A 21,870-nucleotide genomic window follows, 5' to 3' on the forward strand; every position below is an offset into this window, starting at 1 on the left:
AATTTTAATTGGCCGACCACTCCGGGGAAGGTTTGCCACTGTTCCCAGTTCTCTCCATTTGTGGATAATGGCTCTGACAGAGGTTTGCTGGTGCCCCAAAGCCTTGGAAATGGCTTAGTAACATTTTCCAGACTGATAGATGTCCATCACTTTTTTCGCATTTCTTCTTTAATTTCTCTGGATTGTGGCATGATGATCGTGTATCCTACCTCACTTTGTCTGACACGTTCCATTTGACTCAAAACATTTTGTGGAAATCCGGTGTGGGTGTGGCCTGTGAAATTGAACTTAGCTTTCCTACAATTGTGATTAGTTTTTTTTTTTTTTCACAGGGGGCCAGACAAGTTTGTAATTTTTCCTGTCTTGGTAAATAAAATCCTCCTTTTAGAAACTGCATTTTCTCTTTCCTCGGGTTGTCTCTGTGTCCTAAGAAAATTGATTTGATGATCTGAAATGTGTGTGATAAATATGCAAAAACACAGAAATCAGGAAGGCGGCAAATACACAGAACTGTAGGTAAGCAAAAGATATCAATTGATTGAGAACTAAAGAAATTTGCCAGAACTGTTCAATGTGCTGTTTTATCTAAATTTTTGAAATTACCTCTGAGAAAGACTTTATGTAATTATAATTTCTTCATGAAATGAAGTGTGTCCAGTATTCAATGACTGCATGGTCTACTGTTCTCACAAATCCAACGTCCACTTCTGTTCATGCCAATTTGACCTAAAAGCATCCAGCTAAGATCAACAAAAAGCTAAGACCCTTTTTCATAAAAGAGCAGGAAGGAAACACAAAGAAAAATGTATTCCTCCATGAGTCAATGAGACTTTGAATGGGCTGCAATTAGTCCGCAGCATCCAAATACATTTGACTTTAGCAGTGAAAGTCCCTTTGAGACGAGAAGCAGTCTTTTCAGTAAGGGGCCTCATATCCCATTATTTATAATTTGTCTTCTTTTCTTTGCCAAGCCAACCATCTTTACCTTGATAAATTATTGAAAGTTCCAGAAAAGGTTTAACTGCATAAACGCCACAATGAAAATATTATCCAATTTTGGGAAGCAAACAACAGCCCAAAAAAAACCTGTCTGACTTCCATCACACCAATTATCACTAAGTGTTTTGAAAATTGGTACTGAAACACGTCAAAAAATGTCTTCCCCTCATCCATAACCGGCATCAGTTTGCATATCGGCCGAATAGATCTACCCAAGATACAATAACCACCGTCCTCCATGCTGCATTGAGCCACCTTGAGAAAAGAGGGAGCTATATCAGAATGGTTTTCATTGACTAAAGCTCAGCCTTTAACACGATAAGACCGGACATACTTATCCCCAAGTTGGCCAACCTGGGGGTCCCACCTAGCACATGTTCCTGGATTCAGGACTTTTTGGTCAACCGACCCCAGCACGAGAAGCTGGGTCGCCACCTCTCAACTGCCCAAACGCTCAGCACCGACCGGCTCGCCCCAAGGCTCTGTGCCGAGTCCACTACTCAACTCGCTGTATACACACGACTGCAGACCAACGCACCCTGAGAACATCCTTGTGAAATGTGCGGCCGATACAACGGTGGTGGGAATGATCACAGGGTAGAATGAGACGGTCTCCAAGGATTAGGTCCAGTGAGTGGTGCACTCAACAACTTGGTACTGAACGTCTCCAAAAAAAGAGAACTCGTCGTGGACCTCCGACGGAACAAGGCTGCTCCGTCCCCCCTGTATATCAATGGTTAATGTGTGGAGCGAGTGGAGAACTTCAAATTTCTAGAGGTCCACATCTCTGCTGATTTACTTTGGGCGGCAAACACCACAGCATTGTCAAGAAGAAGCAGCAGAGGCTACATATCCTTAGAGTACTCAGGAAGGAGCAACTAAACACCAACATGCAGAGGGTGATCACAGCCCAAAAGATCATCAACTGCCCCCTACCTTTCCGGTGCAGCATCTACAAATCCCGGTACCTTAGAAGGGCAGAGAGCATCTTAAAGGACAATACGCATCCCGGCTTCCACCAAACAATTCAACCTGCTGCCCTCTGGAAGGCACTACAGCGCCATAACAGACAAGACAAACAGACTCAAGGACAGTTTCTTCCCAAGAGCTGTCACCACACTCAACTCGAGTTCTGCACCTTGGACCAAATCAAGACTTATTGCTAGCCAATTTAGTCACTTTGTACAACTTACCCATGTTGACAATTACTTATACTACTTATTAATTATGTTGACCACTTACTCATCTATTACCATTTATTGATTCTTTATTTATCATTACTACAGTTGTGGTCAAAAGTTTGCATACACTTGTGAAGAACATAATGTCATGGCTCTCTTGAGTTTCCAGTTATTTCTACAACTCTGATTTTTCTCTGATACAGTGATTGGAACAGATACTTCTTTGTCACAAAAAACATTCATGAAGTTTGATTCTTTTATGACTTTATTGTGGGTGAACAGAAAAAAAGTGATCAAATCTGCTGGGTCAAAAATATACATACAGCAGCGTTGATATTTGGTAACATGTCCCTTGGCCATTTTCACTTCAATTTGGCACTTTTGGTAGCCATCCACAGTCTTCTGTCAAGCTTCTGGTTGAAACTTTGACCACTCCTCTTGACAGAATTGGTTCAGTTCAGTTAAATTTGATGGCTTTCTGACCTGGACTTGTTTCTTCAGCATTGTCCACAAGTCCTCAATGGGGTTTAAGTCAGGACTTTGGAAAGGCCATTCGAAAACCTTAATTCTAGCCTGATTTAGCCATTTCTTTACCACTTTTGATGTGTGTTTGGGGTCATTGTCCTGTTGGAACACCCAACTTCGTCCAAGACCCAATCTTCGGGCTGATGACTTTCGGTTATCTTGAAGAATTTGAAGGTAATCCTCCTTCATTATCCCATTTACTCTCTGTAAAGCACCAATTCCATTGGTAGCAAAACAGCCCCACGGCATAATACTACCACCACCGTGCTTGACGGTAGGCATGGTGTATTTGGGGTTAAAGGCCTCACCTTTTCTCCTCCAAACATATTGCTGGGCATTGTGGCCAAACAGTTCGATTTTTGTTTTGTCTGACCACAGAACTTTCCTCCAGAAGGTCTTATCTTTGTCCATGTGATCAGCAGCAAACTTCAGTCGAGCCTTAAGGTGCCGCTTTTGGAGCAAGGGCTTCCTTCTTGGACACTGACCCCTGTGTTCCAGCAGCTTCTAATTTTTGGCAGATCTGCTTTTTGGTGATTCTCAGTTGAATCTTCACCCTCCTGACCAATTTTCTCTCAGCAGCAGGTGATAGCTTGCGTTTTCTTCCTGATTGTGGCAGTGACGAAACAGTGCCATGCACTTTATACTTACAAACAATTGTTTGCACTGTTGCTCTTGGGACCTGCAGCTGCTTTGAAATGGTTCCAAGTGACTTTCCTGACTTGTTCAAGTCAAGGATTCGCTTTTTCAGATCCATGCTGAGCTCCTTTAACTTTCCCATTGTAGTGTTTGTGGGTGTTTGCATCCAATGAGCCCTATTTAAATGGCCTCAGAGAAGTCACGGGCTGTAGTCACTCATAACCACTCACAAGAAGTTAAGAGGCCATGCTATGAAGCTCATTTCACTGACAACTTTCTAAGTCACCAAAATTGCTAATTCATGTTGCTGTATGTATATTTTTGACCCAGCAAATTTGATCACTTTTTCTGTTAACCCATAATAAAGTCATAAAAGAACCAAACTTCATGAATGTTTTTTAGTGACAAAGAAGTATCTGTTCCCAATCACTCTATCAGAGAAAAATCAGAGTTGTAGAAATAACCGGAAACTCAAGAGAGCCATGACATTATGTTCTTCACAAGTGTATGTAAGCTTTTGACCACAACTGTATATATTCATTATCTATGTGCTTGTTTGTTGTTGAGTCCATAGACTCAGCGAGTGGTGTCCTCTCAAAAACTTGGCGCTGAATGTCTCCAAAACCATGGAACTCATCCTGGACTTCAAATGGAACAAGGCCGCTCTGCTCTGCTGATCTCACTTGGACTACTTTTTTTTCTTATTTATTGATTATTTATTTGTCTGTTTGTTTGTTGTTGTTATTTGTGCACTATGTGGTGAAAGCTTTGAATCTCATTATACTTGTATAATGACAATAAAATCACATGTGACAATGCATGTCTTGCTTAGTTTCCTTTGCCATTTATTGGATTTGTTCATAAATTGTTCTTTATTTCAGCTCCATTTTTTAAAATTCAAACCAAAATATACAATATATAAAGCGAGTTCTATGCTGACATTCTCTTTTATTGGGTTCACAGCAATAAGAAAATATTTTTTCAGCTTTTTTCAATATTCAAGCACTGACCAAAGAAGACTTTAAAATACAGTCTGCCAATTGACATTCATTGATGTTGTCTTATCTTTCCTGAGTGACATTTAAATGTTAAATTACATCTAGTGATTTTTGGTTGTGTTAGATCACAAAAAGATGGAGAGTTGTGAAAATACTATCGTAAAAAAAGAAACTACATTCTACCACTTAAGCATTTAGATGAGATTGCTCATGATTCTATTAAAACTCATTCTTATTTCCAGTCTTCATTTAGTCTGAGAGTGAAAATATTTAGGTGTGAGAGCCCAGCATTACTCACAAATTTTCCAGTATTTAGCATATCATTATCTATTTTAAATAGCTGCAATTACCAAAGGTTTTTCTGGATAGGGGAATTCAGACCACTAAACTATATTTATGACAACCTTACAGATTCATGACACAACAATATATGTGTTTCCATTTTGCTTTATCGTTTTCTAGTCCTCCAAGAAAAGAGGAAAATTATACATAATCTAATCATCCCGACCACTAGCAGACAGGAACATATGCAGCACTTCTTCCAAACTCTGGCAAGCAGAGAGAGATTGGAGCAAAAGTTTTTTAGATAAGTAGAATTGACTTTGGGGGCCAATGGCTAATTGAAGAATTGAAATGCAAGGAAGTACAGTGAGATCATTTATCTGGTAGATGTTAGTGAACAATGAGAAGGGGGGCATGTTCAAGACATTGCAGTTATTGTCTGTGCAGACATATTGCTTTCAAACTGCAGTGGCTATCACATGCATAGTAAAGTTGGAAAAAAACCAATTCACTTAAGTGTACAATAAAGAGGATTGCACTGCTGTGAAGAAGGAATGTTAATGAATCCATATTTTACTTACAATAAACATGTACTTAGTCTTTGAACTGTTCATCAACAGGTGAAAAAAGTACGAGGGAGATGATGTAACAAGAAAATAACCTTTTCATTGTACAAAGTACGTGAGATACACTAGAGGGGCCTCAATTCACTCCAGGCTTGCTGATTCTACAAATCAGTGTTATTTTTTACCATGTAAATGTATATTTAACAGAGTAACATATGTGCTTGCCAAATCCAGACATGATTGATTCTGAGATTTGAGCTGGGCAGCAAAAACACCACATACAGCATATCACCTTGCCCTGAAGAAATGATCTGGAATGACCTGGTTATGAGTCTATGTACTTTTGCTTGTACATTAATAGGCAAAAGCCAAAAGGAAATTCCCCTTGAATACAATGCTGCAATGTTGAACGTGTTAACAAAAGAGCATCATGCTATCTACATCTACAAGTTATAGGCATGCCAGCTAAAATTATGGTATTTAATCACTATAAATCTTGTGGAACACTGAAAGTCTATGTCTGCACAAACACCTTTTTTAAAGCTGTATTTGCCATTTTTTTAAACCACCGCGTTTAATTAAACCAAAATGATAATAGTGTCGTGAAAAAGTATTTGCCCCTTTTTAAGTAGGTGTATTTTTTGCATATTTATTACACACAACATTGTCATTTCATCGAACCAAATTTAATGTCATATAGGAACAACCCAAAGAACTACAAAAAGCAGTTTCTAATTTAAGATTCAATGAAATAAAGCACAAAAAAAATCCAAACCTATCTGGCCTAAAAGAAACAAAAAATAATAATTGGCCATTGAAATTAATAATACAATGTGCTATCCTTACCAGCAATAACTGAAATCAACCTTTTGTCATATTTGTCTTTCACCCTGTTGTGAAAAAAATTTAGTCACTTTTTCTTCGAATAATTGCTTGAACATTGGCATATTGGAAGGTTTTCTAGCATGAAATGCCCGTTTAAGGTCATACCGCACCACCTCACTGGATTTAAATCCAGATTTTAGTTGGCCATTTATTATTTTTTAAGCCATTCAGAGGTGTAGTACTAGTGTATTCCGTTGATCCCAGAGCACTTGAATTGAAAGGCACAAACTGAATGTCGGAATCTTTAAATTTCTGGCATGCAGCAGAATTTAAAGTTTCAATTTTCCTGGTCATGAGGTAGCAATGTAGCCCCCAAACCATTACATTGCCACAACCACACTTCACTGTTGGCATAATATTCTTCCTTATTTATAATCTTTTTTATGTTCTTAAATACTTTTTTTCACATTAAGGCAGATCGGCTTCTATTATTTCCACCTTGGTAAATATAATTCTAATTTAGAAACTGTTTGATGAACCAAAACCTCTGTGAAGGAGGCCAAAAGAAATTAAGTGGCAAAACTTTTTTCACTAAACTGGGGGTAAAAAAAAAAGCTTGGCTCTCATTTACCACTGTTTACAGTGGTCCACCCTTTAAATTGAGGTGCTGATTCTTTAAATTTGAATGACAGTATAATGAGTTGTGTGATTAAAACTTCAGAACGTCGTAGGTATTCTGAAGCATACAAATCAATCTGAGTAATTTTATCTGGATGTCGCAGCCCAACCACATGACAGTGACACAATTTCCCTGTGCTGGAAAGGAAAATTAGCAGAAGTACAACGTTGCAAAAATAAAGCACTGTAGTCAACGAGGATCAGGGAATCTGTCCATACTTTTCATGTTCTTCATTCTCGGAAATTGTTTTTCTTGAAGGTCCCGAAAACTAGGCTCGGGACCAAGGGAGATAAGGCATTCACTCTAACTGTCTTTAGACTCTGGAAGAATATTCCTATCTCAGTAAGGAACTCCTAGACCAGGGGTCCCCAAACTTTTTCTTGTGAGGGCCACATAACTTTTCCCTTCTCTGATGGGGGGCCGGTGTCAGTTTGTAACAGAAAAAGCCATGGAACATTAACTTTCTGTTGTGCCATGCACAATCTTCTCCCTTTGCTCTGAAGTTTATGCACGACACCACAACCGTCATTACAGAATCCCACGTCAACATTTTGCAACACAGTGCTTGGTGGTGAATTTGGCAGTGGACTCGTAGCGGGGCGGTGAGACCCCTTTTTTCCAACTCCTGGTTCATGCGTCCCATTATTAGACCGCAAGTTTCGGCCACCATGCTAGGAGCCCCGTCAGTCGTGATGCTAGCTAGCTTTGACCAGTCCAGGTCCAACTTCTCCATGGTTTGGCACACTTTGTCAAAAATATCCTCTCCCGTTGTAGTCCCTTTGAGACTTTGGAGGGCTGCCAGATCCTCGCAAATCTCAAAGTTTGCGCTAACTCCACGAATAAAAATGAGCAGTTGCGCTGTGTCTTGCACGTCCGTGCTTTCATCCAGTGCTAATGAAAAAAAGTCAAATTATTTCGTCTTCTGCTGCAGCTGGGCATATACATTACTCCCGATTTCTTCAACGCGTCTGGTCATTGTACTCACCGACAGACTTACGGCATTAAATGCATCTTTCTTCTCGGGACACACCTCCTCCGCGACAGTATCCATACATTTCTTAACAAACTCTCCGTCAGTGAAAGGCTTACCGCTGCTTGCTATCAATTTAGCAACCCAAAAGCTGGCCCGAACGGATGCCTGGTTCTGCTAAGATAGTAGTCCACTTTTTCGCTTTGAGAGTTTGTCTGCTCGTATTTGGCCTTGCAATCTATCGTACTTGTCTTTGTGACGGGATTCATAGTGTCGGCAAAGATTGTATTCTTTGAATACCGCCACCGTCTCTTGACAAATGAGACAAACAGCCTTTTCTTTGCATTGAACAAAAAAATAATCGTTTGTCCACTCCAGGTTAAATATCCTGCATTCTGAATCAATTTTTCTCTCACCTAACTTTTTCGCCATTATTCCGTTCTCAAACAGGTTGCAGTTTTAATATGCTTGAATAGTCCGCGATGGTCCCAGGGCTCCGCCCTCACCTGCGATCGTCCAGATGTCTCGGTAACACTGCTCGTGCATGCAACGGTGGACGTGCCCGCATGCATCAAAGGGAAACACTCTCCCCGCGCGTGTCACCAAAGAAGCAATGCGAAGCCCCGCTTCACTGGGATGATTTGTGGGCTCAGCAGGGGTGCAATGAACCAAACACAAGATTAAAATGTCCCAGTCTTCAAGGCCAAATAGGAAAAAAAATCTGATAGCGTCTCTGGTATTGTTCAGAGGGCCGGTCCAAATGTGCCAGCGGGCCGCATCCCAAAAAAAAAATAAAAATAAATAAATAAATTCAAAAAAAAAAAAAAAAAAAAAAATTCCGATAGCGTCTCTGGTATTGTTCAGAGGGCCGGTCCAAATGTGCCGGCGGGCCGTAGTTTGGTGACCCCTGTCCTAGACTCTAGGGCAGGGGTAGAGAACCTATAGCTTGAGAGCCATATGTGGCTCTTTTGATGGGTGCATATGGCTCTGAGATAATCTGTGAGATAAAATATGGAAACCGCTGGTGACAGAGCTGAGTTCCGAACACACCCAAATAGGAGCGTCACGTCGGCACTGTGGCGTTGACACTACGTCTAGCGCCGGTGTAATCATTTTATTTTTCATTAGACTCTTCTGCATGCATACTCTTATTGATACTCATTGATTAGCAACAGCGTAAGAATGTTGTTCAAACAAATTCAGAGACTTTTTGTACTTTAAAAGTGGTAAAATGAGTAAAAGGCACACTATGTATTTTTACTTTTAAAATCTGAGTATGGCTCTTGAGGAATAACATTTTAAAATATGAATTGTTTATGGCTCTCAAGGGATACTCATTTGAAAGTATGAATTGTTTATGGCTATCCCTGTCAAAAAAGGTTCCCGATCCCTGCTCTAGAGGCTATTTAAACCTCTTTGCAATCCGACCTCTTTTCTCTAATGTTTTAGAATTAAGCACATTTACATATTGGCACTTGAGACTAATTCTTACAGTCTTTGTTTGGATTGTTGTTAATATGTTGCGTTTTATTCGTCATTTGTTTGTCTTAAATTGGTTTCATCTTTTATATAGCATTTTGTTCAAGTGCTGTGTTTTAAATGTGCTTTAAAAATACAACATTCGACATTAAAAAAAGATGGTCGGGGACTCCCTCCGCCTAATTGTATTTTTATCGGTTGGTTTCTACTTACATATTGAATCACTGGATTCCTATGTATGCCAACAAAACACCCATTTTGGGTCTTCATGGAATTTGACCTCAATTGCCATTGCTCAGCTGCCACTCTCAAGTTGTATCTTAGTAATAACTGTTAGTTTTTAAGACATAAGTCCAATTGTCAAGAGCAGTCTGAAAATATGGTTCTAATTTAGGAAACAACGGTAATCAGTCAATCACCTTGCTCCCAGTCATGAACAATCATGTTTCCCCCACCCTAGAGAGAAACTGCCTTTATGTTATAGCAAAGAAATCTTAAAATATTCTTCACTTATCCCTTTGCTGATTGCACTTTAGCTGTATTTGACGGATTACAGAAGAGCCATGACCTAACCAAAAGCTATTATTTCAGATGCAGGTGCACAGTTTTGCAAAAAAACAAAAACAAAAAAAACATTTCAAAAAAAGTATGTTCCATTTCTCAGTGTCCCTATTGGAAAAGATGCAGTATATCCGAAATAAAATGTGGGACTTGTTTGAATGTCTTTTGCGCAACAAGTACATTTCTGCTGAGCTCCCACAGCTGTTTTCAGCAGGGCTAAGAAAAAACTAAATTTGGAGCCAAAAATTAATATTTCTCACCTAGTAAATTAATTTTAATTTTTGAGCTCAGAGAAAAAAAATTAAAAAAAAATGCTAGCCAAAAGCAATAATTGGAAATTCATTTTGCACATCAGAAAGTCCAAATTTCATTCTGGAACTCAACATATTTTTATTTATTTTGCATTATTAGCTTTGCAAAAATAGCAATCTTTTACAGAACAACGCTAAAATTTATGAACTTATTTTTTAAGTTATACTTTAAGGCAACCGGCCCTTTTGAAAGAGTTTTAGAAAGAAAATGCCCAATATTATTTGAAATTCATGAGCCAATCCACAAGCCCATAGTGTCCAGAGCAATAATTAGCCGCTCAGCTATCACGCAGCTCAGGCGTGCGCACACGCGCAGTACGTACTGCGTGTGCACTGCACCCACTCACAGTATTTAACCTTGAATGCATGAATGCACATGCACGAAATGCTCAACAAGTGGGTGCAAGCGTACAATGTGTCTTGCGTGCTTGGCTGCCGCCCATGCCTTCACAAATTTCTTGCGCGATATGGGGAATGGCAAAAGAAAGGGTGAAACCAAATGTTGCAATTATTCTTGGTTTTGGCGAACAATAATTGATAATTTTTCATATCTACTGCTAAATTAATTGATATTACAAAAGTAAGCAATACATTATTTTTATCAATTAACTGCAATTAATTTTCTACCAATAATTGTTTTGAAAATGATTAAGATATTTTATACCTGGGATAAAGTTAATGATCCAAAAACATTGGTGAAGGGATGATTCCTTAAATCATAAAATCAAATTTAGCTTAAGACTAAAGGTAAATTTGTCCCCACAACCATTAGGGTTTAGTTAACTTACCAGTGAAAGTTTTGGTTTTGATAGGACTGCTTGCATAGTCAGACGCGTGATTGGAGGGCTGCTGGACTAATGGTGTGCTTCCCACCGATACTTCATCTTCTCTTCGCTTTGCCAAAGGAACTGGACCTGGATTCTGTAATGATATATACATTCCATTCAAAAACCAACAGGAAAGTAGGCGAGGAGAGAGAGTAGTGTATGTAGAGAGTGGCACAACATAAGAGAAGCAAAAAAGACAAAAAATATGCTTTAAAGCCGATATAGGCAAAATAAATCTCTCACACCTGTTGAGCTTGTCTGCTACTCCCTCTATGAGGCTGATGCAGAAGCCATGTGCAGAAGATTGGGTCAATGTTGATAGATATACCCTGTACGTTGACCAACAGAACTGCACCTTTGCACAGAGAAAGGAACAAAGAAAGTGAGGGAAAAATAGTTTCAATGCTGTAATTCACATTAAACTGACAAACAATTTGACTAACATGAAACTAATAACAATATATGTCACTCAAATTAATGACATAATGGGCTGTGTTGGATTACTATTGTTCTGCTCTTACAATCGTGGACTACATATTTTGAGTGGATAAAGCTGTTTTTTTGCTGTGTAGCAAAAATCTGCTTTCCCCCAACTGCACTGTTCAAAGAGGTAGCAGCCTAAGCCAAAAATAACATTTTCTTCTGATAAATTTCTATGATACCTGAGACTTTCACTGTGTTTTGGTTTACTCTTAAATAATAATCTTTACCAACAATACGCAAGCCCTGAGGTAATGCGTTAGGATCCTATCAATAATGATTTCCATGCCGGCAGGATTAGTGGAGGGTCTCTGGTGCACTGTGGAATGTCCCAGCATGACGACAGGAGGATGTTTTAGCTCTATCGGATGGACTTTCGAGAAGTTTAATGGTATTTTGGACAAGAACCCAATCTGGTGTTTTGGGCCTCAGGGCTAAGGGGAACTAGTGTGAGTGCCTGCGTGCGTGTGTGCATGATATTGGAAGCCTGATTGCTGTCTTGCAGATGTGACAATCATGCATGCACAAATACACACGCAACAGAAGCATACATATTGATAGAGAAGTTTGCCAGCTCACATGGCATTCCTCGTAGTCAATCACATTAATGTTAACCATGTAAATCATAGACCGTTAATTTGCTTCACTTTTCCATTGCTGTGATTTGTGACTCTGGGTGTGTTTGACTGAAATTATACAATGTATATGTAACATGTACTATGTAGTATGCATGTGTCAAGTGTCCATGCATGTGTGTGTAATGTCTACCCTTGTACCTCCCAGATGTCCTTAACAACAGCTTATCTGGCTTCCGCTCCTAATTCAAATATATTCCATAACTCACCCTTGCACTCTCCCATTCATCCTTCACCCCTCCTTACCACAACCTCCACAGCACATTACCATTACAATCTCTCACTTCACCGTCCAGATCACTGTCACCTTCAATTTTGCACTACTTTTTCCACCTTAGTCTTGTTGTCACCATGCATCCATTCTCGCCTTTTCCAAAATAGGAATCATAATCTCAGCCCTGTGGCTTGAACTACGATACCACAATGTGGCTGCCTAATATGACTTGGCTTTCATTGCGTTGCTGGAAGCCAACTTCGACTATTTTCATCATAGACCAAAACAGCATGAGCAAGAAAGAACTGAATTGCCAGAGAATGAGTCCCAGAGACCCTATTGTAGTTTCAATAATGAACTTATTGGATAGGATAAAGCTACATTTTAAGTCCTGCCACTGGTACTCATTTCTACTTGTTTATCACAGTGCTTAAGTGGCATAGAAAATTAGCATTGTGGCGACTGAACAGATATATTTCAAGCAAAAAAGCTTGCCCACTGTTAAAACTAAAACTAAAAGGGAATACAGCTACAGAGAAAAAGTAGCCGATCTTTTATGAATTACCTTGTTTTCTGTATAAAGTGTGACTAAAAGCGAGTCCGATCTTGGTGTAATTCACAATAACCATTTTTCAGGAACTGTTTTAAAACATTTGTCACTGCAGAAGTGTTCCAGTCTCAAGATACTCTAGGGATTCCTATTGTGTAACAGTGTTTTTAAAGGTCATGCACATTGTCTCAACCTGACTGAGAAATTCCATGTGTATGTTCTTTTAAAAGGCATTCTATTGTGGAATTGCTCAATGACTTTGGCGGGTTTGGTTATCCTGTTCACGCCACGTTCATCAACCAGCCAGAGATATTTGTGGATAAACTAATTTCCACAATGACAATGCAAATCATGTGATCAGACACCATGGTAAAAAAGCAGACCAAAAGCAGATTGTCCCTCCCATCAGTTAGAATGAGGATACTGTGCTGTGTTATTTTATCCCTGCATACATTATTGTTGCACTATAGAATCCTACCAAACAATTCAACTTTGATTTCAGCTGTTCACATAATAGTATTTAGATAGCACTGGGAATACCCAACAGCTTCTTCCGTGGCACCTTCCATTAAATTTCATTCTTGAAAAAATAAAATAAAATCAAGGATTTACATCTTATGTCCACTTTACAGAATGAATGTTAACATGTGTCCAATGAAAACATGCAAGCATAATTGTCTGTGATAAAAGAAATTAAAAGTATTGTCTATCACACTTAATTAAATGATCAAAGCACATATGAGCAGTCACTGAAGAAATCAAGCACATAATAATATTTTAAAAAATGTTTCTGAATTGAACTGAACTGAATTTCACTGTTAAGGTACAAATCTAAAGCTATTTTTCCATATACAACATTGTTTCCAAAACCTGTTATAAAGTCAATTGGATTACACCATCACACAGTGCAATTAAAACAGTTAAACTTTAAAGAATGGTGAATGAAGTGAACTTACATAGTGCTTTATCAGTTCTATTATGATACCCTAAGAGTTTTACGGAGGCTCACATTCACTCATCAATGTACACATTTACATAGTTGCCAATATTAGACATTTGGTAGTTAAGCTCGAACAAAATTGAATGAAAAGAGGTTAAAGTTTGTTTGTATTTTTAATAACAAACAGTGAAACAGTAAGATACATGGTGAAAAGGAATTCATTTACCTCTCTCCTTCTCTCCTTCTATTTTTCTCTCTCTCAACAAATAATATCGCTGTAGTTAATTCCCAGAAAAGTGTGTTTTCACCATCATTTTAGTGCTTTGAAGACCCAGGCAATTAAAATGTTTTTTGTTCCATCTTTGTGTGGGCACCACAGCAACAGAATGAACTCTTTTGAAGAAGGCTGCATCATAAAACAGGCTGACATGAGAACGGAGCGACCTAAGCAGGCTGCTAAACGTTGTTTTCTCTGCTCTAACAGGGTGGCACATGGATAATTACAGAAACTGATGACAATGACAACAGATGTGTTTTTCTTACTTCATAAATTGCTCCTTGAGAAAGCGCTCGTGAATTATGTTGTGTATGTCCACATATATGAGGACACACTTACCTTGACTCACCCACAATGGACCTATTAATGTCAAAGGTGATTTTTTTTCTATCGAAAGGCTTAAGACCAGTAGACTTAAAAGTGAGTGTAAGGCTGCTGGTGTTGTTTTACAGCTCTTTGACATCAGTCGACTGCCAGGCTAAGGGGATGTTGAATCACAAGCCGAGGCTGAAGTAAGGCCCCTAAAATGTTATCTCTGTGCAGACTGTTTTCTTGACTGGCCAAAGATTTCTAAAATATCAGCCCTCTGAAGGCATATTCCCCTATTATGTAGTGAATTTACGTTTATATAGAATTGTGCTATAATGTTAAGTCTGTGTCCCGCATCATGTTCTACCAGAGGAGACTTAAGTCATGTGTTGAAGAGGTCCTGACCTAAAAAAGGCCAGAGCCTCCCAAATACAAGGGCCATGGTCAAACCATCAGCATTTGAAACAGGCAAAAAACACATTCTCAACCCCCACCCATCGAGAAAAAGGGGGGTACCTTTTTTAGCCAGCTAGTCGCCCCCTCAGAATTGGTTCATTATTGGACATGAGGCAGCACTGGGACTATGTGTCCAGCTTCTCCAACAAAATATAAATAAATATAGCCCAGCTCTCGTCAGCCAGATGACTTCTGACAGGTTTAGTTAATTTCGAAGCCAAGTAGCAAAACAAAACATTACGCAAGCGTGCAAGGCCTATGTTTCCTTTAATTGCTTTTCCGATGAGCTCATAACTTGAAGGTGTCCTGGTGTGAGCCATGCAGTTCGACAGGTGTTCTGCTGGTTTGTGGATCGGGGGTGAGTGTCAGTAACTATAAATGTATGCATATGCGTTTATGTGCATGTATGCACGTAACAGACCACGACCTGCTGGCATTCCACAAAAATGACCCAGATGTGGGTGGGTTGATAGAAGGAACAGTATGTTCGAAATTCACAAAGTTGTGTACATGCATCTTCCTCAAGATGGAAGGTTGCTTATTTTTTTCATTCAATCACAAGAGAAGAAAGGAGGGTTATCCTCTATCCTCCATCCAAATTGTACCCTTCAGTAAAATACTCCCCATGTAAACCAACTCTTACAAGCAATCACTGTTTTGCTGTTTTCACGTGGGGCTGCGACCTGAGGGTAATGCTGCCAAAGGAGCCAGAGGCTTAAGAAGGGACCCAGGCTAGCTTGACTTGGAACACTCTTAGCGTACAGAAAGCCTGACCAGTGGTCTTGTGAGCATGCACAATTGATTAATGAGGGTAGTTGTGGCAATGATTTATGATTAGAGAAAATGGTATGGTACGTGCTTCACCAAGTGAGGGTGTCAGCGGAAGAATGGGGCCAATATATGCCATAAATAAGGCAGAGACAGTTAAAATAAACAGATAGAACAACTAAAAAGGAATAAGGGGAAAGCTAATGGATCTCTATCTGTATGATTTGTGGGATTACATTCTCTCCTTGAGGAAGGGTACATTACAAAGACCTAGAACAGATAATGCATTCAACAGCGTATTTGTGTGTGTGTGTGTGTGTGTGTGTGTGTGTGTGTGTGTGTGTGTGTGTATCCATGTGCAACCATACTAACTCGTAAGTGGCTCTAATCAAGTCTTGGGGTAGTGTAAACGATAAATATACTGAAAAGTGTGCATATGAAAAGAAAATACTTAAAATTTGAGTAATACTTTCATTATGATAATTCTCTTAAGAAATACTTAAATAATAAAAACAACACAGATAATTTTACAATAATGTTTGAAATCAGTCAAAACACATGCTCATTCAATATTTAAAATGCATGGGAAAAATAGTTTCTAGATTATCTGCAGACCACAAGTGAGGCAGGACGAGGGGTCTGAAGCGGTAGTAGAGCAGCTAGCTCTATTGAGTCCCAGATGTTGATAAGAGGGTCTATATTTATAGCATATTCCCTTTTATAGCCAACCCCTTGTCTTAATAAATTCATCAAGACTCTCAGAGTTGTGGAGAGAGAGGGGGGTTATTGTGCATTGCTTTTGCCCTTGACCCTGCATATACCAGCAGTGATAGTTTAGCCTGATTAATTTTATTTGTGTGCTGCTATAACCACAAAAAAACATTATTTTCTATTATTTTCATTTCATGTAACAGTTCCTGATAATAAAATGTGTGGCCACTTTATTATCAGGAACATAACATTATTAATGTCAGAGTAAACAGACAACGGCCTGATTGCATTAATGTATCATTACCAAATCCATCATTGATATCAAATGCACTGTGTGAACTTAAAATGAGCTCCAGCGTAATACAAGGGAAATGGAGGAGACAGTTCTTAGCTCATTCAAATAAACAGACTCCTGCTTCTGCTGCTGAATTCCGACAGACAAATGTGTGCATTGATACCTTGAAAAGTCCTTATCGCGGCTATTCCTCAGCTGGCATATGGGCTTTTACTACAGTTCATGCTCAGTTCGTTCATTTAACATGGGGATAGTTTAAATAGTGTTTTTCATTCTAGTGTTTTTATGCATTCGATCTAGATCTAATTTAATTTCTCTTTTATGACATTGATAGTGAGAAACATCATATCCATTTTAAACAAAATGGTTGGCCGTAAATCATGTTTTCAGTACCATTGACTAGTTTAAGTGTTGTAAGTGCCAATATGCCATAGTTCAGGGGTGATGAAACAATTTTGCTCTAAGCAAACTCACCCGGAGTTTGGAGGGAGGATTCAGATATGCGTGTTGAGTGTGAGTATGTCGCGTTACAAACGAGATATTGTTCAGGGCATATGCAAGAGTGACTCGAGATACGAAAAAGATCCAAGTTACGAAATCCCCCAAAAAGTAAATACATTTCCTTATCCGTTATTTTATTTTGAATTCCCCTTATTAAGGGATTAAAAACTGTACAAATGTAATGTGGCACATATTTTCACACACACAGGGCACACGTAAAATTATAAAATGTACTACAAAGTGGATGGCTTTCGGCCCTGATAGAATGGGCTCTTGCCACCATCTGGAGGACAAACAGGGGTATTACACCTATAACGGCCACGGAGAAAGATATTTCAGCGGCGCAGGGCACATTTTCATATGCTTTTTCATTTTAAGACATTAATAAATAATGTCCTTATAATTTTCTCTCATATTTGTGTGTTTCCTCACATTATTCATCCAAAATTGGGAAACTTTGACCAATTTTAAAGGGTTTAGTTGGGAGTTGTGTGAGGACCGTGGAACGAATTAAGATGATTTACATATAAAGTACACCTCTACTTACGAAATTTTCAAGTTACGAAAAAAGTCTTGGAACCAATTAATTTCGTAAGTAGAGGTAAGACTATGTATATATGTATATATGTATATATATACATATACATATACATATATATATATATATATATATATATATATATATGTATATATATATAAAATAAAAAAATAACAAAATACAATAAATATTTGAATATTTGAAGTAATTTAGGAGTTTTGCCCCTTATCCTTTAAAGCAAAAGTGCCAGAATTTTTACAAGTTGTAAACCTCATGAAGATTTATGTTCACATTAGAAAAATTAACTAATGTTGTGAACCGATAACTGTCATGGCCAAGTATACAGTACACATTACTGTTAAGTATCTGTCACACCACAAGATTTCGTAAAGAAGGCTCAGTGGCAGGTAGATTTTTATTTTTTACAGTCAAATGATCTGCAAATTTAAATAGTGCAAATACAATTTAACAATAAACACAAAGGCACCAGGGTATGTAGAACACTGTGTTCATAGGTTTTTTGTTTTTGTTTTAGAAGATTGAAGTATTTTATGCTGCTTTTGACGTACGGTGCAGCTCCTTGACTCCCACCGTTTAAAAAGTTTGGCTCTTTATGTCTAACTTGTTCGCCACCCCTGGCTTAACCTATAGACTAAAATGCTTCATCTTTTGACTACGACCTAACGAAAATAGGTTGTGATGTCAGAAAACATAATAACACACTATCACTGAGGCCCCCATTGCACATAGCAATTTAATCTTGTTTTGAGATAAGTGCAAGAGTGTGATAACTAAAACATCTCCTGAACTTCAGCCTAATTTTTCAGAACTTCATCTGTGGTTTGGATTTCCAAAGCAAAGCCACTGCTTCGGTTGTAGAGAGGAGTCTTTTGGCCAAGATATAACAATGTATGCAATCTGTGAGTGGAACGGGGTATTCTTTTACTATTATTAGAAACTTCATGAGCATGGTGGCAGGACTCTTAATTATGAGGCAGAGGTTAGAAGAAGGTAATAGTGTTGGGGACCCATCCTTTCATCTTCTAGGATTGTATATGCTGAGAGCAGAATAGAGAGGTACTTGAACTGCCTGTGTTTACTGCATGTTTATCTAAGTGGACATGTGGGGCCTGGAGGGCCATAGCAGGTCAAACCACACACAGTGAGATGAGTCCAGCCAGCCCCCCCCCCAAGGACTACTTAAAGTGATGAAGTTTTACAAGTTGGTGTATGACTACTGCTGCTGATGCACATACATGCAAGCGCACATGCTTGACTCAGTGTTAAGAGTTTGAATTTCATGGACATGGATTTCATTCAGAATGATGACTTATTGTGATCGGAAGAGTAAAAATAATCTTTGTTGTGCTATAGAATACATGAAGAAAATATGAATAAATGTCATGAATAGATGGAACGTAATGTAAACTTTTTGCAGGGGGGAGCTCTATACCATAGCGAAAATCCATGAGTAACCAATTAAAGTGCTATGTGATAGGGACAAAATTGTCCAGGTTAACTTCAGATTACGATATATGCGACGTCCCGGTATACAATGTGTTCTTAAAATGACAAAGTGAATATAAAGTTTTTTCATTTATTTAGAAAATGCACACGCTTGACAATGTTAGTATCCTGCTGTTTAAACCCAAGTGGTGATAAAATGTCGATTTCCCCTCCCTTTACACCTGGAGGCTGTTTTATCTTGAGGTCCCGGTTTGATGTGGGACACTGAGTCTTATATCTGTGCAGAGTGCAATGAAAAACAAAGACTGCAATGTAACTGTAGAGAAATGTGCAATGATTGACAAAGATCTCGGTGTGGGGCTTTGGACATTAATGACCTTAAACACAACTGTTATAGAGCTGAGCGATATGACAATTTTTTTTATCAAGATAAAAAAACAATAACTATCAATCACATCTTTTTTGTTTCAAATTTGAAACTTCAAACTTCTGTGAATAAGTAAATAAATTACTTTTCTCCTTCAAATATGAAAGCAATATGAGCAATTTGAAATAAATAAAAGAATAAACTGAAAACATAATCACCATTGGCAAGCAGACTATTTTCAGCCTCACAAAAATAAACTGTAAATTTACCTCACATTTGGCCATTTGCAAAAAATAAAAAATAAAAAAGTTGGATGAATTTAACCCATTTTAACCCTGGATAAGTTTTAGAATTTTGCAAGGTTTTCAGAACATTTACAGAAAATGGGAAAATATCTTGACATCAAGTAAGAAAAATATTACAGGCTTTCCTCAAACGAGGACATTTTCGATAAGGCTGCTCTTTGTGCACAGGTATTTACGAGGCATTTTTAAAAAAAGAGAGAAAGAAAACGCCAGGGAGAATTCACTTGGATCTTTTAGTGGGTCGGTTCAGTGTTGTCCTGCATCTCATAATCACCTATTTTGGGCATGGTATTGTCCTTTTGTGTTAATGCTTCATGTTAGCCTCTATTGCTAACATGCTAAAAACACGTGTCCTCATCATCCTCCCTAATTATTATTATATTTTAATCGCTCAGCTCTAGTTAAGAGGTTTATTACTAAGCAGAGAAGAGAAGGTTTATTGGTTCAAAGCATGGCTATCAATGGTCGTGATGCAATTGGACAAGACACTTAACAAATAATTCATTCCCAAAGGGCAGCACTTCTCAATGCAGAAATAGTATTACCCACTTGTGTACAAGTGTGGGCATGAATGGGTGAATGCAAACCCCTGTAAACCACTTAAAGCACTGTGAATCTGTAGCTATAGTGATATTCGTCCTACGCAGTTTCTGGGTATGATGACAATTAGGCTTTTTTGTCGAGTCAATGATGATGACAAAGCCTATGTCCGATTATTATTATTATATAGTACATACACATACCATTAAGCGCTCTCCTCACCTGTCTGATTATGGTAATGTTATATTTTTTTAATCGTCAAAGAGAACCACTTCGTGCAGACCAAAAGAGAGCGGTGAGCAGCCACTGGCAAACAAAAAATTCGAGGCAAGCAGGAAAAAGTTGCCAAATAATAAAAAGAGCAATGTGGCACACCTGACCACCACACATGGTACACCAGTGTGCCGCGGAACAGTGATTGGGGAAGACCAATCCAGGAGTGGCGAACAAGTTAGACACAAAGAGCCAAAATTTCAAACTGTGAGAGTGAAAGACCTTACGTCAGAAGCAGCATAAAAAAATCCTATCTGCCAAATAATTTTTTGAATATAATTTATTGTTTGTTCTTAATATGCCCTGATGAATTTGAGTGTTTTAAGAGAGAACAAAAATAAGAGAAACATGAAAGCAGGCAAAGAGCCTGTCTATACAAAATATGCTAAGAAACAAAAAGCCGCATTATAAATAGACATAATTCAGGTGTGACAATATGTTATGTATGCTATTTCACATCAAGTCCGAACGATATATGGAAAAAATAAGTGTTTCAAACCGTTCTCCAATTGAACCCCTGGTGTGTTGTGTAAGGGCACAACATGTGTTTTTAACAAGCTTTCATGTTTGCTGTTATGTCTACGCACTTTATTCCAGTTGTGTAGGGAGGTTCCTATCGCAAGAATGCTGAGAGTAGACACCTGCAACTTTAATTAGTGGACCAAGGTTATACAGTATGTATCAGTGATTATTTAACTATTGGATGAAATAAAACATTTACATTGAAACAATATCTCTAGAACAATTAGATTACATTAGTAAAGGTTTGTTTCAAAACTGGAGAACAGGTGGTTGTCATTTATCTGATTGTAGCCAAACACCAAAAAAAGGTGCGTCAAATAAGCCAAGTTGGAATACAATGCTAGATAGTGGAAAGAACAAAAATCCCAGCGCCAACTGGGAAAGTTCTGAAGGAGTGGAAATTCGAAACCATGTAGACCTTGATGAATAATGAATTATAAACCTCACCAGGACTATTTTTTCTGTATATTAGTCAGAATCAACTTAAAAGCAAGAATATAGAAGGCTACCTCACACAGCTTAAGAGAAATAATAAAAGATAACCAACTTGACCCAGTTAGTCTACATATTTTTCACTGCCTTCCTAAACTAAATGCATATTGAATCAAAACGTTGAAAATAATTATTAGTTGGAGCAATGTCTACTTTATCTTAAAATTAAAAAAAATAACACATTGTATTTTTCCTTTCTTCAGGTGAATTGGAAGAACCATTAATTCAGTGTACACAACATGAAAAAAAAAATACTTATTACATTTTACCCTCAGTGCTCACTGAGTAGTGAACAGCTGCTGTAAGGGATGAGTCCAGGCAGAGAGTCTCAAAGAACCAAAAACAAGCACTTCAAAGGAGTTCCATTGGAGGAACATGATTATCCACCTTC

General features: G+C 38.3%; 1 protein-coding gene across 4 annotated transcripts in view; it reads right to left on the reverse strand.

The window, feature by feature from the left end:
* The window catches only part of vps13b (vacuolar protein sorting 13 homolog B), a 341,198-nt gene that overhangs the window by 192,499 nt on the left and 126,829 nt on the right, over positions 1–21,870 (reverse strand). For all 4 annotated transcript variants that reach the window (XM_077598167.1, XM_077598171.1, XM_077598169.1 and 1 more), the window contains exons 20-21: positions 11,085–11,194; positions 10,801–10,933 (exon numbers count right to left, since the gene is read on the reverse strand). In XM_077598167.1, the coding sequence (XP_077454293.1) occupies positions 10,801–10,933; positions 11,085–11,194 (243 nt within the window). The remainder of the gene's footprint in view (positions 1–10,800; positions 10,934–11,084; positions 11,195–21,870) is intronic.

Source organism: Stigmatopora argus, chromosome 4 (assembly GCF_051989625.1).
Source record: "Stigmatopora argus isolate UIUO_Sarg chromosome 4, RoL_Sarg_1.0, whole genome shotgun sequence".
NCBI classification, from domain to species: domain Eukaryota; kingdom Metazoa; phylum Chordata; class Actinopteri; order Syngnathiformes; family Syngnathidae; genus Stigmatopora; species Stigmatopora argus.